Consider the following 15,770-nt stretch of genomic DNA (forward strand, 5'->3'; position numbering starts at 1 on the left):
CTCATCGACCACAACGACGGCCGCCGCTTTCTCCTATCGCTCTACCTGCCCTCGACTGTTGCACGCCATGTCGACCTCAGTCCTCATCTCGACCTTCTCTCCATTCCCTACCCTGGCTCTCTCAGTCCCCTCTGAGACATCCTTCTCCGAGCTTTACGAGGTTCTTGCGGAACGCTACCCTTCGCTTCCTCTTCATTCCGTGGCTGCGGACCTCGTTCTCTCCACCACCACCGGGCCCGTCCCGGAACCATACACCTCGCTTGCATCTCTTATTGACGATGAAGCAGACGGTCACAGCCTCCTCACATTGCGCCTCGTGCCAAGGCTTCGCGGTGGCAAGGGCGGTTTCGGCTCGCAGCTGCGTGCTGCCGGAGGGCGCATGAGCAGCCAGAAGACGAGCAATAACGATTCTTGCAGAGACCTCAGTGGGCGGCGGCTGAGTACTATCAAGGAAGCCAAGAAGTATGTTATACTCTCCCCATCTCGTTACTCCTTATTAACGTTAACTGCAGGCTTGCCGACTACATTGAGAGTGAGCCCCTCCGCAAGAAGGCTCTCCAGGAGGCACAGAGGGCGAAACTGGAGGCTTTGGAGAAGAAGCTCGGTATCACGCCTGGTGGCTCATCTTCGCCTCCGGACCCCCTCGCGGGCAAGAAGCACCGGTTGGAGGATACCGAGTACATCGAGCAGAGCAAGGATATAGTGGAGAACGTCAAGAGCGCGGTCTCTGTCGGTGCGTACACCTGCCTACGTCGTCCGTGTATGCAGCCTTGCTGACCCTCGGTGTAGCCATGCTCAAGAAGAAGAAGAAGGCGAAGATGGCCCACAACCCTCCCGCTGAGGCTTCGTCTGGCGCAGTCGCCTCGACTATCGCCGCGGTGTCCGCCGTCACGGATAAAGTACTCGAATCGTCTCCAGTTGCGGCTGCCACTGCCGCAGCTGTCAGCGTAGGGAGTGCTTGAGCGTGTGTTGTATTGTTATGTTCTGCACATGTGTATATGTATGCTCAGGAGGTAATGTAATGGTTCACAAGGTGCATGGTTATATACTGCAACATTGTGGAAGTGGATCGTTCGTGTACGTGGGTATACTCTCGTTTTCTTTGTGGTTGACATCGTTCTACTCGCCCGTTCCAAGTTGCAAATATGCGTCGTAGCTGCGTGAAGCCGTGAAGCGAATCATAACCGCTGTTTGATTTATATCTACACAGGTCAGGCAATGTTTACGAGCACGTCATCGTAAATACGCTACGATGGGACGCGGCGCGCCTCCTGTGTGTATGCATCCACGCGACTGTCATTAGGAGCCAGCTGACCTTGGCGCATATGACGCTATGGGCATATGATACTTAGCCGAGCCAGAGGTGAGTGGTACTTAACACCGTTGCCCAGTTGCCTTAGGTTTGGACGTCGATCCCTGACTGCGACACCTCCAGCCTCAGACTTTGTAACTATGCGTCTCGTCAAAACTCTTTGCGTCATCTCCCTCTTTGCACTTGCGGGTACCACAGTTGCACAGATTGTCGGCGCGCCGAACACGACACTTGCATTTCACGTTGCATCGGGCGAGAACGACAACTACTTCCTGCGCGATGGACGGACAAGCGGACAGCTGGTGCTCACGAGTGCGAGCAGTACGAGCGCGGTGCGAAGGCTCGTCGTCGCGCTGCCTGCGGGGAACTCTGGCGCGCTCGCCTATTTCCTGCCCAAGGATGATTCAGCGGATGCTAGTGCTCCTGGAGGCAACTCGACTTCGCCAACGGCCCTAGGTGTGACGCTCGTGGAAGGCTCGTTCAAGAGCGCGACGGCGGATTACTTCAATGTCGGCGTGCAGGCGGACCTAGCGTTTGACCGGAACGCGACGCTGGGCGCCACAATTATCGGAGCCGTCCGCGCCATGAGAGGTACACGGACACACTCTCGATGCCTGTAGCATGCAGAACTGACAAGTACTTTGACGTCGTAGATTATGTTGAAGGCGGGGGGACGATGCACTCGATCTTCAACTACACCCTCATCTCGTTCAACGAGACATTGGTCCGCCTGCACCGTCAATGGATCAACACCACCTCGCCCGACTCCTCGCGCTACCTGGGCGCGGATCTCTACTTGACCGTTCCCGTTGAAAGTCCCGTACGCCTTGCAGTAACTCCAGGGGACAACGGGACATGGACCCCGCCGACGGTGGACATCATCATACCTGCGAGTGTAGAGGCTGGGCAGGCTGGCGTGGTCACGGTGAAGGTGGTGACGAACGAGACCAGCTTGCCAGGGCTGGATACGCAGCGGCTGTTCTTACCGGGGAACGAGAGCGAGACCACTGCGTTACAGAATGTGCTGCAGGGCTTGTCCGATGGGGAGAACGACGCGGCAAAACAGGTATATCCTAGGTACGGGACCCACTGCACAGACGTTGGCTGACTTGCGTGCCCCGACAGGTCTCGTTCCTCACGTATGAAGATAAGTTCACAGCTGGCGGATGGCGCTTTTTGACAGTGAGGATATAGCCCAGCGAGTGGCCGTTTGTCAGACAACTGAGCTGCGCTAGTACTTCGGCCGCGACTCGCTCATCGCGCTGCGACTCCTGATGCCGACGCTCACGTCGGAGGCGATTGAGGCAGCGTTAGGTGCCGTGATAGAGCGCACAAATGCTACCGGAGCCCTATGCCACGAAGAAACTATCGGTAGGCATTGAACGTTCTCTCTTACGGTGATTGTTTCCTGACAGAGATATAGGAGATTATGCTTCTTTCGTCAGTCGCAGGTCCCGCGAGTGTATTGCACTATATTACTGAGGCTAGTGTAGGTCAACATGCAAACTGGTAGGAGTGACTTGGGGAACGCGCCCTTCTATGACTACAAGGTATCGTCCACTATGCCGCGCGTCACTACATAGAAGCGGTACTCACCCCTTCAGATGATTGATACAGGCCAGTGAACGAGTCCGCTTCCTCAAGTCGAACGACTGATTATACCCGAAATACAGATCTACTCCTCCTCCCCGCACTGAGCCACTACTTCCTCGACCTCCCGCAAGGCCCTGGCCGTGCGGAACAGTTTCTCGCCCAGAACGCGACACTCCAAAACGGCACATACGCCGAAATTCTGAACCGGTATGTCCTCTCCGTCTATCCGTTCCCCCAGCTTTTTGTGACCTCAATGGCCCTGCTAGGACGATATCCTACAACCTGGCACGCGCCGCACCCTTCGCGCGCTCTCCGCAGGTCTCCAATCTCATCCGCCTCCGTCCCGGGGAGCCCGTCGGGAACTGGCGCGACAGCAACGAGGGGCTCGGGTTTGGGGTGTACCCGTTCGACGTCAACAGCGCGCTCGTCCCTGCGTCCCTGCGCGCGACCCAGGCGCTCCTGACCGCCGGTCTACTTGACTTTTCGGGGCTCGCTGCGGGCGCGGTAGGGGATGTTGCGAGCGTGTGGGAGGCGCAGGCTGCGGGGCTGTTTGAAGTGCAAGTGGCGGAGGAGGCTGCGCAGAGCCGGCTGGAGAACTATGTAAGGATCGCGAACTTGAGCGAAGCGTTACTGGCAGGCTCGAGCGGGAACGTGTCTTTCTACGCGCTATCGCTGAAGGAGGACGGCGCGCCGGTCGAAGTGCTCAACTCGGACCTGGGTTTCAACCTGCTTTACGGAGCGAACGTGTCGCGCGGATTTCTGCAGCACGTCGTAGACGTGCTTCAGCCGTATCCCAGAGGTATGTGTGCCGCCTCGCTCTAGTCATATTGTGTCACGCTGACGGACGCATCACAGGGCTGCTCACGAATATCGGCATGGTCGTCGCGAACCCTGCTTACGACTCGAACGACACCAATATAGATGTTCTCAATCGCGCGGCATACCACGGCACCGTCGTCTGGTACGCACGGCCCCCGTCATCATCCTTTTTCCATTATAAATCCTGAGGCTTCCCTAGGTCGTTCCAGCAGGGTCTCATGGCGGCGGGCCTCGCGCGTCAGCTCGGCTTTTGTATGGGCGGGCAGGAGTCGGCGAGCGCGGACACGGATCGTGCTCCGCAGCCGATGCCGGACTGGTGCGCCGACGCGGATTTTATTCAGGCCTTGCGCGATGCGCAGACACGCCTATGGACGTCTATCCGTGGCGCTAAAGACCGTACGTCCCCCTTCTCCGGGCGCTGTCGCACGTTGCAGCTGACTCAGTCCCTCGATAGAACTGTACTCGGAGGTCTGGTCGTACAGCTTCGACAACACGACGAACGCGTTCAGCGTGGCGGACCTCGCGGCGCTCTCGCCCTCGGGCACCGAGTCGGACGCGATCCAGCTGTGGTCGTACGGCTTCCTTGCGATCGCGGATCCCAGCGGGAATGGCACACGGGCGACGTGAGCCCTTGGTCACCCCTAAACTCATCCCGGCATCGTCTTGGCGCACGCAGAACATGATAAGGGGTATTCTACCATCCAGGCGGATATGGAATTACTGAATGTGTACGATAATACAGTGAGGCGGGACAGCGTCCGTGTGCCCGATGTGCGTACTCTATGGTGTTACGTGGTAAACCAAGAAGGGCGTGGATGTGAGTCAGATGCGGCGGCGTGATGAGACGTCGGGGGCGTGAGCAGGAAATGCAGGGAGTCGTGAAGATGCGAGAGAACATAAAGCAATGCGACGGGAGACGTGTCAGATGGAGCAACAGGGGGTCGTGGGGCTAGAGCCCGCATGTCGGAGTGGGGTGCGTTAGGCACCTTACCTGGCGTACTTGCTGGCGTTTCGGATTCGCTCGCCGTATGTCCAGAATAGGAATGGCCTACACAACGTTGCGTCAGGGCATACGAAGAACTTTGAGATTGGGAAATGACTTACGCGGGGACACCAACGGCGATGGCAAAGCACGCAAGGATTGTATCACCCTTGCCGTAGCCTAGCGCCTTGTACATCGCGGGTGCGAATAGCGGGAAACCGAAGCCTGCAAGTGAGCGGAAGAACGTCGCTGCGGCAAGAGCTACAAGAGGCGAACTCGATTCAGCACACGTCAAACTGCGGATGTACGAGGCAAAAACGTACCGGAAGCGGCGTGAAGTGTGAAGGTGTCGATGATGTACGTCTGGATCGACTGGAAGTTCAGGATGGTACCCGCACCGACCAAGGCGATGCCAATGTCAGGTGCAATCCAGTGAACGTCAGCGCGAGCAGTCCAGCCTGTGATGAGCAGGCCGGCGGGGAGTAGGAATGCCCCAGGTACCATCGACGCTGCAGCTCTTCGTCAATTGTCTGCCGACGTATAGGAAGAGGGGAGGATACACACGTAATCGGTACTCCGGCTTTCCGACACCACCGTTCTTCTCCTGGAAGTACTTGTATATCCTGTCCAGCATACGCGCGTTGAGCTGCGATGCACCGGTGAGGCCGACTCCGAGCGCGAAGTAGTGCAAGCCGGCAATTCCGACCGGTTGGTGGTACGTTCCCTCGAAGATGCCGGGGATTGTTGTTAGGAAGACTGTTGTCCAATGTATCAGTGGAAAGCGTCTCATAATGAGCGTGAACGGCGAAACTTACGATACAGTGTGCCGTACACGAATGCCATGTACAGGCCGAGGAGCTGCACAATAGGCTCGTGGTAGAACAAGGAGAACGGGCGAATGAGCGCCTTCGTGACGATGTTCTTCCAGCTGCAAAGCGGTCAGCTTGAAATCTTGAACGAAGTCAGGCCCTTTATATACGTACTGTCTGTCGGCGTTGTCGAACACCGTGCGGACTTCGCGCGTCTGGGCCTTCTCAGGGTCCATACCGGCCCGTATTTGCTCGGCCTTGCGTTCCAATAGGACTGGAGCGAACGCTGTGATGGGGGCAAGTGGTGAGAAAGGCTTAGTCAATAAGATGAGCAGAAGGCGGACGTACTCTCTTTCAGGAAGAACAGTCCGAGGACTTGAATGAAACCATCCACGATCGTGGTGGACCAGAACTGTAGTAATTACCCGTCAGGATCGGGCAGCGAGAACGGGTGATATAACACGTACAACCCAGCGCCATGTCGATCTCTGAGCGATCCAAGCGCCGCAGGTAGGCCCGATGACAGGCCCCAGTAATGGCGCTAATGAGTAGAGGGCGATAGCTTGCCCTCTCTCCTCCGGTTTCCATAGGTCGCCAAGTACACCACCACCAATCTGTAAGATACCCAGGTTTAGTACACATATAGCGTAGATGAAGGATGAAGTTTGCTGACAGATAATGGTGCACTCCCACCCAGACCGGCGAGGAAGCGGAAGGCAATCAGCTGCCCCGTGTTTTGTGCAAAGCCGCAGCCCAGGTTCCACGCTAGAGTAAGATGAGCTCATGCGCAGTTTAGATATGAGGAAGTCGTACATACCGAGATACCACATATTCGCGATTTGAAGCACCCGCGAGCGACCGAACAGCTCACTCATGGGCCCCAGAAATAATGGTCCGAACGCTAAGGGTAGATGTGAGCACGCGTTTTAAGATCTTCCTGGAGATATATACCGACCATATGCGGCAACGAATACCGAAGTAATCAGCGCAATGACTGAGGTGTTCGTGATACCGAACTGTTGGGCGATTTGCGTGCTGGCAGGTGCCATCATAGAAGAGGATACTGGGCTGATAAAGGTAAACGCGGAGACGATTAACGTTGCAGCCCATTTCTTCTTGTACGACCAGCTGTAAGGTACATGGGCGTTTGCGCACACAGACGGTCAGACCCTGCTGCTTCTTAGGCTGATAGATGACGCACTTTTTAGGATTACGGGGATCATCCGGACCGTCCCAGTCAACTATGAGCAGATCTTCCTCAGTTGAGCGCGTCTCCCCGTCATCGTCGTCATTAGGCATATTCTTGTTCTTTTCTCCCCGCACTGGTTGAGAGATGCTGGGGTCGCCATGTACGGTGGGCGTAGCGGACGAGAGACCGGAGTCCTGGAGGGTTGGGCTGGTATCCTTCATGTGCGCGAGGACGTTGCAGGCTCGAGAGTACTGGGGAGCAGCGGGGGCCCGGGGGAGGGCGGGGGTATATGTATAACTCGAGCCGGCCAGCCGCAGGAGCCATGAGAAGGGAGAGGAACAGTCAGCGATTGGACAGAGTCTCGTATCTGCTTGCCGTCCCACAGCCAGAGCCGGCATCGCGCTCCCAATGACATCGTCTGACCGATAATGCCGAAACGGCCGATCTGTTTACCCCGTCCCAATCAGGCCACTCGCCTGCCTTTTCCGGTCCAATTGGACCGTGATCGAGGAGTCTCGCCCGACTTTGAGGCGGTGCTGTCGCTTCCACCACTCCATCGAATTGCGTACGGCCGATAACCAAGCTCGCAAAAGTACTGTACATGCAGCTGCCTGCCTCAGCGGGTGTTGCAGCCGTGGCCGCGGTGCGCGCATGCACAGCTCGAGTTCAATATAGATTCACTCGCACACTAAGTCATGCGCGGCCATCGTACGCATCGTAAGCGTCCAGGACACATCCCCGCGATGATCTCGGAGGACGCATCCGTCGAGCCATCATGCTCGCGAAACGTCGACGCTGCCATCCTCCGCGGACCTTTGCACCAAACGCGTCAAGAATGAAGCTTTGAAACCACAGCCGCTATCATCAGAGTCGATAGCGCTCAAGCAGTCGCTGCTCTCAACGCGGGTCAACCGTCTTCTTTGCGGACCTTCTAGTATCGGCCCGGGTTAGCCATAGAGATCAGGTACGGAAGGAAGCCGATTATATCTAGGTGTTGGTTACATTCATGGAGAAGGCCGTGGTCCGGATAATGAACTTACAGCGCACCCGGCTTGACAGCATATCACGCACCAAAACACAACAAAGTAACGCGGACGGGATGTTGCGGCCTGAGGCAACACAACGTCGACCGGTCGCTGAACCGGCTATGTACGTACTTCGATCGTGCCTGCCATCGCACGCGTTGCGAGACTCGAGTCACGACGATACTCTCCACCACAAATGCGATACAGATTGGCCGGTGGAACGATCTCTGGTCCTCCGCTGGCACTCGGCCCCCGATAAAGCAAGGTCGACGCCCCTAAACGCGTCGGCCGAAGGACGAAAGCTTTGAGCTAATTTCGCACTTGGGCGACTTGTTTCGGGGTGGCACACGACTCGGAGTCGCCGGCCCTATGTTTGGACATGGCCGCGCGCGGCTCGTTTCTCCGATGGTTCGCGCATATTCAGTTCGCGCGAGTCACTGCTGCTGTACAGCAGGTACAGCAGTGGGACTGCACCAGTCATCACCCCATGCAGTGCGCTGCATGGGTTTCACGAAATCGAGGCGCACCTCGACGCATTTCCTCGTCGACTCGAAGTATTCTAGCTGCCGAGGAACAAGGTTAAAGTTACGGTTGCTGGTACATCGAAACAATATGCCGGGCTATTCAAGTCAGCCGATAGAGGTCTGGGTGAATCGCGCCCTGATCCTCGTTCGATTGACTGTACCGGTATGTCTGCGACGGCCGAACGGATCAGGTTTACCTCGGAGGATTGCATTGTGCGGACTCAGCTGCCGGATCATTAGCCAACTGTTGTAGAGTCATGATCGGTGGAACGTACCGCGGCAGAGAAGTCACGGCTACCTCGGAGCTCTGGCCAGTATTTGGGTTTGTGTGGTGAGGTGCTTGACTTAGCAGATACGGTCGGAGATAGCTTGCAATGGGTTGATCATCCTCGCATCTACTTATACGGCGTTATGGCACAACACGGAGTTCCCTCGCGACCATGGCAAGGCCCCCGCTCACGCTGGCCTTTCTACTGGCGTCCGTAGCGGAGATTGACAATCCGGATCCGAGTATTTAGGGCGCCACCATGGTACTGTCCCCACAGAAGACAACTACCGAGGAGTCACTCAGGCTCGTGAGTGTCCTTTCCTGTGCTCTGTTGTCGACGTCTATACCATAGAGCTCGGATCTGGAGGGCAATAAACGAGGATACACAGAACGAAAGAAAGACCATGCTCTTATAGCCGGGTACCGCCGCGGCGTCTGCACAGTCACGGCATAACTGGACCCACGATGTTGTAATCGCGCCCAGGTACGCCGTACGCAAAAGCTTCAAGCACGTCTCTTGGCAGTTCGCACAGAACCTGGCAAAGCAACATCGGGATGTGCATAGTGCTTGGCACGAATTCGAAGTTCGGGACCGTCTGTCGGAGCTGTCATCCTCCGGATTCGGGATGCTGTCAGTGGCAAGTTCATTCCGGCTACATAGAACATGTACGCCGCAATGGTTCTGATGCCCGTCGATCTGTGCCAACATTCGATGATCGTAAGTTGTGGGCGCCAGTGTCAATCGGTGGAGCATATGGTTCCCGAACCTTTGGACTTCTCACCTTGAGTACTAGTCACCGGAGTCGTGAATTTCCGGCCACGTGTTGCGACGGCTCCCGCCCGCGCCCGCCTACGGAGTACTTGCGAGTCTAAAGCGAGTAGCTCCGCGGAGCTCTAGAGAGCTCCTCACGTCAAGAGGGGGAGAAGCATGGACGGTGACTGGGATCGAGGGGGCGGCGCTCGTACTCACCTTCTACGAGCGCTCCTCTTCCCAATTAGGGAAAGACAGATCCATATAGGGACATGTAAGAAGAAGCGAAGCCGTCACGTAAGTTTGACAGCTCTTGCAAGGTGGATCATCGCACACGCCACCTCACGCCACCATGTCGTCGCGAAGTGGGGCATTGTGCTGCAGACAACCATGACACACTCGTTCACTTAAGCCCAGAAAGCAGAGTGAATTGGAAGAGCATGTGTATCCTAGAGCATACGGAGAAAGTTCTACGGCGGGGGAGACGTAGTAGCACCTCCAGCACGCGAGACCGGATACACAACTCAAGTCCGAGGATCGCGAGGGGAGACAAAGGTTCGAGGGTATAGCGCAGTATCGCGGCTCGTCGTCACGTATATCCAACAGTGTGCAAAGAGGGTAACGGAAGACGAGAGGAAAACGATACATTTCAAACCAGATAACGTAGCGAGAGCCCTGAAACTATTAGACGGAGACGAGGATATTTGTCGCGGTGGCCATCACGGGCGGTCTATTTTATTAGGTCCTTGGTTGCTTATAGGATAACTAGAACACGTCGTCAGTCGTACAAACGGAGAGCGCAAGGAAAGATAGAACGCACTCGGAATGCAACCGATGGAAATCAGGCCACCCTGGCTGTTGTTCTCACAGCAGACGGGCGTCGAGGAGCTACAGGGATGAGGGTATCAATACCGGCCATCGCTCATATAACACTGTAACTCACCAGGAAGATCCACCGACACCAACAGCGCTCAAGGGAGAGCACTGGAGACCAACGAGCGCCTCGGGGTCGAGGACAACGTCGAGGAGGCCGAGGATAGCGCCAATAACGCCACCAGTGCCCGCCTTCTGGACGGAGTTGCAGCACTGGACGGGGCCAGTGTTGCAGTTGCCACTGCCACCGCTGGGAGGAGTACCAGAGGGCGTCGCCCGCTTCGCTTCTGTGGAAGAGGATTGATGCCACGTCAGCGGAGATGTACGTGGGATGAGAAATGGAAGCGGAGAGGTGCGGTTGTTGCCGCCCGAACGCGCACTAAAAATTACTGACCAGAAGCGCGCGAAGGGTGGTACATCCTCTTGGGGGGCATCGGGGAGAGACCGCGCGCGAGGCGTTGGCCATTGGTCTCGCCGGCCTGGACGGAGGCGGCGGTGGCGACGAGGGCGGCGACGGCGTATGCGAACTTCATGTCTGCGAGGATGTGGACGGCGACCGCAAGGGATTGGTTCGGAGGGGCCCGAAAGCAAGGAGTGACTGGGGACTAAGGAGTGTCGGTGGCTCGAGGCCGGGGGCGGGCGAGGGGCTTTATGGGGCGGGTGGGAGGGGGATGCAAGAAGCGAGGAGGGTCGAGGCTACTCGGGCGGTCGGGTTATATAGGGCAGGGACGGTAAGGCCTGGCATCTGGCATATTTCATTCGCTCGAAACACAGCGCGCCACAGCAGGGTAGCGGTGCGCAGTGTGCCGAGGCCTCGGCTGCAACTCTTCCAATCAAAGAAGTCGGACCCCCCAAGTGTGTCTTACGTTTGCCGCCGGTCTCGGACGTGGCCTGCACTCCGCCCGTGTCCCGTCCTGCAGCTGGAACCCCGCGGCGCTGAGACATGCTTGGACGATCCGGAAGCGCGTCGACCGTGCCGGGGAGGATCGCCGCGGACGGTCAGGTCGAGCAAGAAGACCGGAAGCAGGCCGGGCAAGGGAGAGCGACCGCCATCGACGGCGAGCGGGAGTGGAGCGCGCAAGCGCATTATGGCCGAAGCGAGAATACGCGGTCAACTTCTGTGACACGATCGTGAAGAGGCCGAGACGCGCGTGGGATCAACAATGTTTTATAATTGACTCGGGGCGGACTCGCCAGGTTATCAGTCCGAGACCTGCAGCGCTAGCTGTGGAACATATGAGACGCCGTGGTGCATGGACGCTGCAGCGGCGACACGCTGTGTGAGGGCAAAAGTTTGTTGGAAGGGAAGAACGGTGGAGAGGGCGATGACGGGAAGAAGGAAACCGAAAGGAGTTAGATGGCCGAGGGCAAGGTTAGGTTCGCGCACGTGCCGAAACGAAAACACGCGTCGGGGCGCGCCTCGGACTGGAAGCGCGTCGTGAAACGGCTGGCGGCTTGGCTCTGCAGATCTTGCGCCTCCTCTCCTGTGGCTCCATTCGTCTCGTTCGCCGTCTCGAATTTGTCTGCTGCACCATGGCCGAGCTTCCCACCCTCCTCCTCGCCTCTCTGAACCCATCCTCCCGCAAGCAGGCGGAACAGAGCCTCCAATCACTCAGCGTTCAGCCCGGCTTCCTCACGCACCTCCTCACCCTTGTCCTCCAGGGCGCCCAGGATCGCGCCGTCCGTCTCGCCGCAAGCGTGTACCTCAAAAACATCGTCAAGTCAAGATGGGAAGACGTGCGTACGCGCTGGATGCCCGCTGATCTGCGCATGATCATGCTCACAGACGCGTCTTTGTACAGGACGAGCCACCCGTGCCGGAGGCAGACAGAGCTGCCCTCCGTAATGCACTCGTTCCAGCTATGATTCAGCTATCGAATGCGTCGGATAAGGCTGTCCGGGCGCAGGTCGCGGAGTCGATATCGCTCATCGCGAAGGTGGACTTCCCCGAGCAGTGGCCGGATTTGGTCGACGTGAGTACCGTTGCAATCTCGGTCCGTGCTTGTATGCGCTAGTGCAAGAGCAGGCGTGTTTACCACCTTCTCATCTGGGGCACTTGTGTGTCCTGGGTACACTGTACGGCATACCGCGGTGGACTTCGTCCACGTAAACCAATCAATGGATGACCGCCTCCACACGCCTTAACAGTTAACTTTGTCTCTGCTGCGCTGAAACGGCGACTGACGGGATCTGTCTGCTACAGAGCCTTGTATCTTCCCTATCCGAAACCAATTTCGAGGTCAATATCGGCGTGCTCCAAACCGCGCACTCCATCTTCCGCCCGTGGCGCGCTGAAGCACGCTCCGACGCGCTTTTCACCGTGATCAACTACGTCCTCTCCCGCTTCACGCGTCCCTTCCTCCAAATATTCTTGCACACCACCAACCTGCTGTTCTCGAGCCCTCCGCCTGCCAACCTGCCACAGGTTGCACAGGCAATGGTCTTCCTCGTCGACATCTTCTACGATTTGACTTGCCAAGATCTGCCGCCGGATATCGAGGACTCGCATGCACAGTTCTTTGGCCCGGAGAGTGGATTGTTCTTGAAGTTGCTTCAGTGGGACCCGCCTTCGCTCCAAGGAGATGTGAGTAATCATACCCGTACTTCCGGCGCTGTATATTGACGGTCGCATAGCCCGATGATACTACCCCGTCCCTCCCTTCGCAAATCAAAACGAGCATCCTGGAGATTGTGGAGGTGCGCATTCACCGAGCGGCCTTTTGCTCCCCGACCTCTCACCAATATATATTGTGTAGCTATTCGTCAAGCTCTACCCGGAAACGCTCCAGGCATCCGCATCAGTGGAGGCCTTCGTCCGGTCGATCTGGGACCTCGTCGGTGGCGGAAAGAGGCCGTCGGTTGCGGATGATGGGGTGCGTTTCCACGTTCGTTCAATCAAGCTATACGTCTGACGTAACGTCCACAGCTCGTTTCCCAATCTCTCCGGTTCATCGCTTCCGCGATCCGGACGGGTTACTACAAGGACCTGTTCGGCTCGAAAGAGACTATTTCAGGGCTTGTGCAGGGTGTCGTCGTTCCCAATGTCTCTCTACGGGGTGTGTATTTCACAACAATGCGCGTGCCCCTGTGCTAAATTGACGTTCACAGAACACGATCTCGAGCAGTTCGAGGACGACCCGCTTGAGTACATCCGGCTCGACCTCGCGCTCCCATCCATGGGCGGCCTCGGCGTGTCAAACGACGCAGTCACTCGGCGACAAGCCGCCGCGGAGGTGCTCCGGGCGCTGGTCGCCTCCGGCCTCGAGGCGGAAACGACCGAGGTGACCGGCGCATGGATTGGCCAGGGGCTTAACGAGTACGCGGCCAACAAAACAGAGAACTGGCGCGCAAAAGACACGGCCATTTACCTGCTGACGGCGGTTGCGACGCGTGGGAGCACGACACAGGTACGGGTGCAGTACGGGTTGTGAAGGGTAATGCGAACTGACGGTGTGGGGGATGACAGCACGGTGTTACGTCGACGAACGCGCTCATCGACGTCGTGCAGTTCTTCTCGGACCATGTGTTCCAGGACCTGCAGGCTGACCCGAGCAGCATCCACCCGATCCTGCAGGTTGATGCCATCCGCTTCCTCTACACGTTCCGCAACCAGGTGCGTACTCGTGTCTTGAAGTCACCAAACACATATTGAGTGTTTGATACGTCTCAGCTCGTCAAGCCACAGCTACTTTCTGTGCTACCGTCGCTCGTGCGCCATTTGTCTTCAGAAAACTATGTATGCTACACGTATGCCGCGATCAGTATTGAGCGTATCCTGTTCATCCGCCAAGGCAACCAGCCCATGTGCGTGGCCTACCGGTCTGTCCCTCAGTGTAGCCGCTCAACCAGTCCTGCAGGTTCTCGACCGTGGATGTCAAGGAGATCGCGCCTCAGACGCTCGATGCGCTCTTTTCCAGGGTCGAGAAGGCGCCTACTCCCGAAAAGGTCGCGGAGAACGACTACCTGATGAAGTGTCAGTGAACTTTCCATCTCCTCGCACTGATGCTGACAAACATTCTACAGGCGCGATGAGGGTCATTGTTACGGCACGCTCAGGGCTGGCGGACGGGTATCAGCGCCTCCTGCAAAGGCTGGTCGCGATCTTGGGCGTCATCTCGAAGAATCCGAGCAACCCGAATTTCGACCAGTACATCTTTGAGAGCATCTCTGCGTTGTTAAGGTGAGTGGAAGAGCTGGGTTGTGTAGGGCACCGAGTTGACACCCACGTCCTAGGTTTGTTGTGCAGGCGAACCCGAGCACTCTTGCGACGTTCGAGCAAGCGCTATTCGGGCCTTTCACCATCATCCTCCAGCAGGATATCGAGCGTGCGTAAACCATCCACCAATTTCGCCGCCAATACAGCTATTGACTAGGGCGCCTCCAGAGTACATCCCCTATGTGTTCCAGATCCTCGCGCAGATGCTCGACCTGCATGCGGGAGAAGTGCCGGCCGAGTACCGGAGCCTCCTGCCGTTCCTGCTCACGCCCGCGTCGTGGCAGCAAAAGGGCAGCATCCCGGGCCTCGTGAAGCTCCTGAAGGCGTTCCTGGCGCGCGACGCGCCGGCAATGGTCGCCGCGGGCCAGCTAACGCAAGTGCTCGGCGTCGTCCAGCAGCGTCTTATCCCGTCGAAGCTCAACGACGGGTGGGGCTTCGAGCTGCTGCAGGCGGTCGTCCAACATGTACCTTCGTAAGTGTTGTTTGTCTGTAATTTAGGAGAACCGAGACTGATGGGTGTCTGTAGGGCGACCGTGAAGCAGTACTTCAAGTCGATCATCATCACGTTGCTTACCCGGCTGCAGACGAGCAAGACGGACAAGTTTGTGTACCACTTTGTGTACTACCTCGGGTTCTGCCTCGCCATCGCCAAGGACGACATTACCCCCGATTACATCGTGGGCCAGGTCGAGTCCATCCAGCCACAGTACGTCCCTCCTGCTCCTTCTGCGAACATTATTGACACACGACGCCCCATTCAGGCTTTGGTCGCAGATCCTGGCGAACTTTGTGATCCCGCAGGTGCCCAAGATGCCGCAGAAGGACCGCAAGGTGGTCGTTGTCGGCCTTACGCGCCTCCTCTCCCAGTCCACGCTCATGCACCAGGGTGCACTAGTCCAGTCATGGTACGTCATCCATCTCTCTGCGCTGCACCCAGCCCGCTTATGAAACATTTAGCCCGCCGACGTTCGAGGCGCTCGTAAAGCTCTTCCGCGTCGGCCAGCAGCTGTCAAAGAAGGACGACGAGGACCCGGACGCGGGGCTCACGCAGATCGACTACGAGGAGCAGACGGCGGGGTACCAGGCCGCGTACTCGCGGCTCGCGGCGGCGGAGACCGCGCCCGTGGACCCGGTCGCGCACGTCAGGGACCTCCCGGCGTTCGTGGGCCAGGAGTTTGCGGGGCTGTCTGGGCGGTTCCCGGATGTGGCGGGGTGGGTGGGGCAGACGGACGCGAACTTGACGGGCACGTTCTTGCAGGGGCTCGCTTCGGCTGGGTACAATATCTGAGGGTGTAGTTGTGTGAGTGGGGGGGGGTATGATGAACGATGAGGTAGAGGGATATGGATCACATTTGTAGCATTGCACGCATGTATGGCATGAGTCTTCAATCAAGCAACTAGTATTTTTT

The 15,770-nt window shown here is 57.5% G+C and overlaps 5 protein-coding genes across 5 annotated transcripts; 3 read left to right on the top strand and 2 right to left on the bottom strand.

The window, feature by feature from the left end:
* The first annotated feature begins 13 nt into the window (after nucleotides 1-13).
* On the top strand, nucleotides 14-1,030 carry TRAVEDRAFT_169747 (uncharacterized protein). The gene is made up of 3 exons (XM_008041631.1): nucleotides 14-462; nucleotides 513-733; nucleotides 790-1,030. Exons 1-3 carry the CDS (start codon nucleotides 68-70, stop codon nucleotides 960-962), a joined length of 789 nt encoding a protein of 262 aa, XP_008039822.1. The 5' UTR covers nucleotides 14-67; the 3' UTR covers nucleotides 963-1,030.
* A 422-nt stretch (nucleotides 1,031-1,452) lies between these two features.
* Nucleotides 1,453-4,351, top strand: TRAVEDRAFT_48796 (uncharacterized protein; the record flags this gene model as incomplete). The annotated part of the gene is made up of 11 exons (XM_008041165.1): nucleotides 1,453-1,903; nucleotides 1,966-2,378; nucleotides 2,438-2,494; nucleotides 2,548-2,683; nucleotides 2,736-2,752; nucleotides 2,806-2,821; nucleotides 2,986-3,112; nucleotides 3,172-3,704; nucleotides 3,761-3,866; nucleotides 3,924-4,120; nucleotides 4,179-4,351. The coding sequence occupies 11 exons, from the start codon at nucleotides 1,453-1,455 to the stop codon at nucleotides 4,349-4,351; spliced, it is 2,226 nt and encodes a 741-aa protein (XP_008039356.1).
* A 360-nt stretch (nucleotides 4,352-4,711) lies between these two features.
* TRAVEDRAFT_126310 (MFS polyamine transporter) lies at nucleotides 4,712-6,814 on the bottom strand (the record flags this gene model as incomplete). Its single annotated transcript, XM_008041632.1, has 12 exons — nucleotides 4,712-4,772; nucleotides 4,829-4,967; nucleotides 5,030-5,215; nucleotides 5,271-5,462; nucleotides 5,522-5,634; nucleotides 5,690-5,801; nucleotides 5,864-5,927; nucleotides 5,983-6,129; nucleotides 6,189-6,280; nucleotides 6,333-6,416; nucleotides 6,471-6,643; nucleotides 6,717-6,814. 12 exons carry the CDS (start codon nucleotides 6,812-6,814, stop codon nucleotides 4,712-4,714), a joined length of 1,461 nt encoding a protein of 486 aa, XP_008039823.1.
* A 2,868-nt stretch (nucleotides 6,815-9,682) lies between these two features.
* TRAVEDRAFT_169754 (fungal hydrophobin) lies at nucleotides 9,683-11,454 on the bottom strand. The gene is made up of 4 exons (XM_008041633.1): nucleotides 10,540-11,454; nucleotides 10,216-10,432; nucleotides 10,093-10,160; nucleotides 9,683-10,037 (listed from the first exon to the last, which is right to left on the bottom strand). The coding sequence occupies exons 1-4, from the start codon at nucleotides 10,676-10,678 to the stop codon at nucleotides 10,027-10,029; spliced, it is 435 nt and encodes a 144-aa protein (XP_008039824.1). The 5' UTR covers nucleotides 10,679-11,454; the 3' UTR covers nucleotides 9,683-10,026.
* A 177-nt stretch (nucleotides 11,455-11,631) lies between these two features.
* Nucleotides 11,632-15,762, top strand: TRAVEDRAFT_150398 (Cse1-domain-containing protein). Its single transcript, XM_008041634.1, has 16 exons — nucleotides 11,632-11,882; nucleotides 11,948-12,118; nucleotides 12,349-12,729; nucleotides 12,780-12,842; nucleotides 12,902-13,018; nucleotides 13,072-13,201; nucleotides 13,254-13,552; nucleotides 13,612-13,758; nucleotides 13,816-13,949; nucleotides 14,003-14,118; nucleotides 14,169-14,325; nucleotides 14,379-14,470; nucleotides 14,530-14,833; nucleotides 14,888-15,067; nucleotides 15,123-15,266; nucleotides 15,319-15,762. The coding sequence occupies exons 1-16, from the start codon at nucleotides 11,679-11,681 to the stop codon at nucleotides 15,647-15,649; spliced, it is 2,970 nt and encodes a 989-aa protein (XP_008039825.1). The 5' UTR covers nucleotides 11,632-11,678; the 3' UTR covers nucleotides 15,650-15,762.
* Nucleotides 15,763-15,770: the final 8 nt, after the last annotated feature.

This window comes from Trametes versicolor, assembly GCF_000271585.1.
Source record: "Trametes versicolor FP-101664 SS1 unplaced genomic scaffold TRAVEscaffold_7, whole genome shotgun sequence".
In the NCBI taxonomy this organism is placed as follows: Eukaryota; Fungi; Basidiomycota; class Agaricomycetes; order Polyporales; family Polyporaceae; genus Trametes; species Trametes versicolor.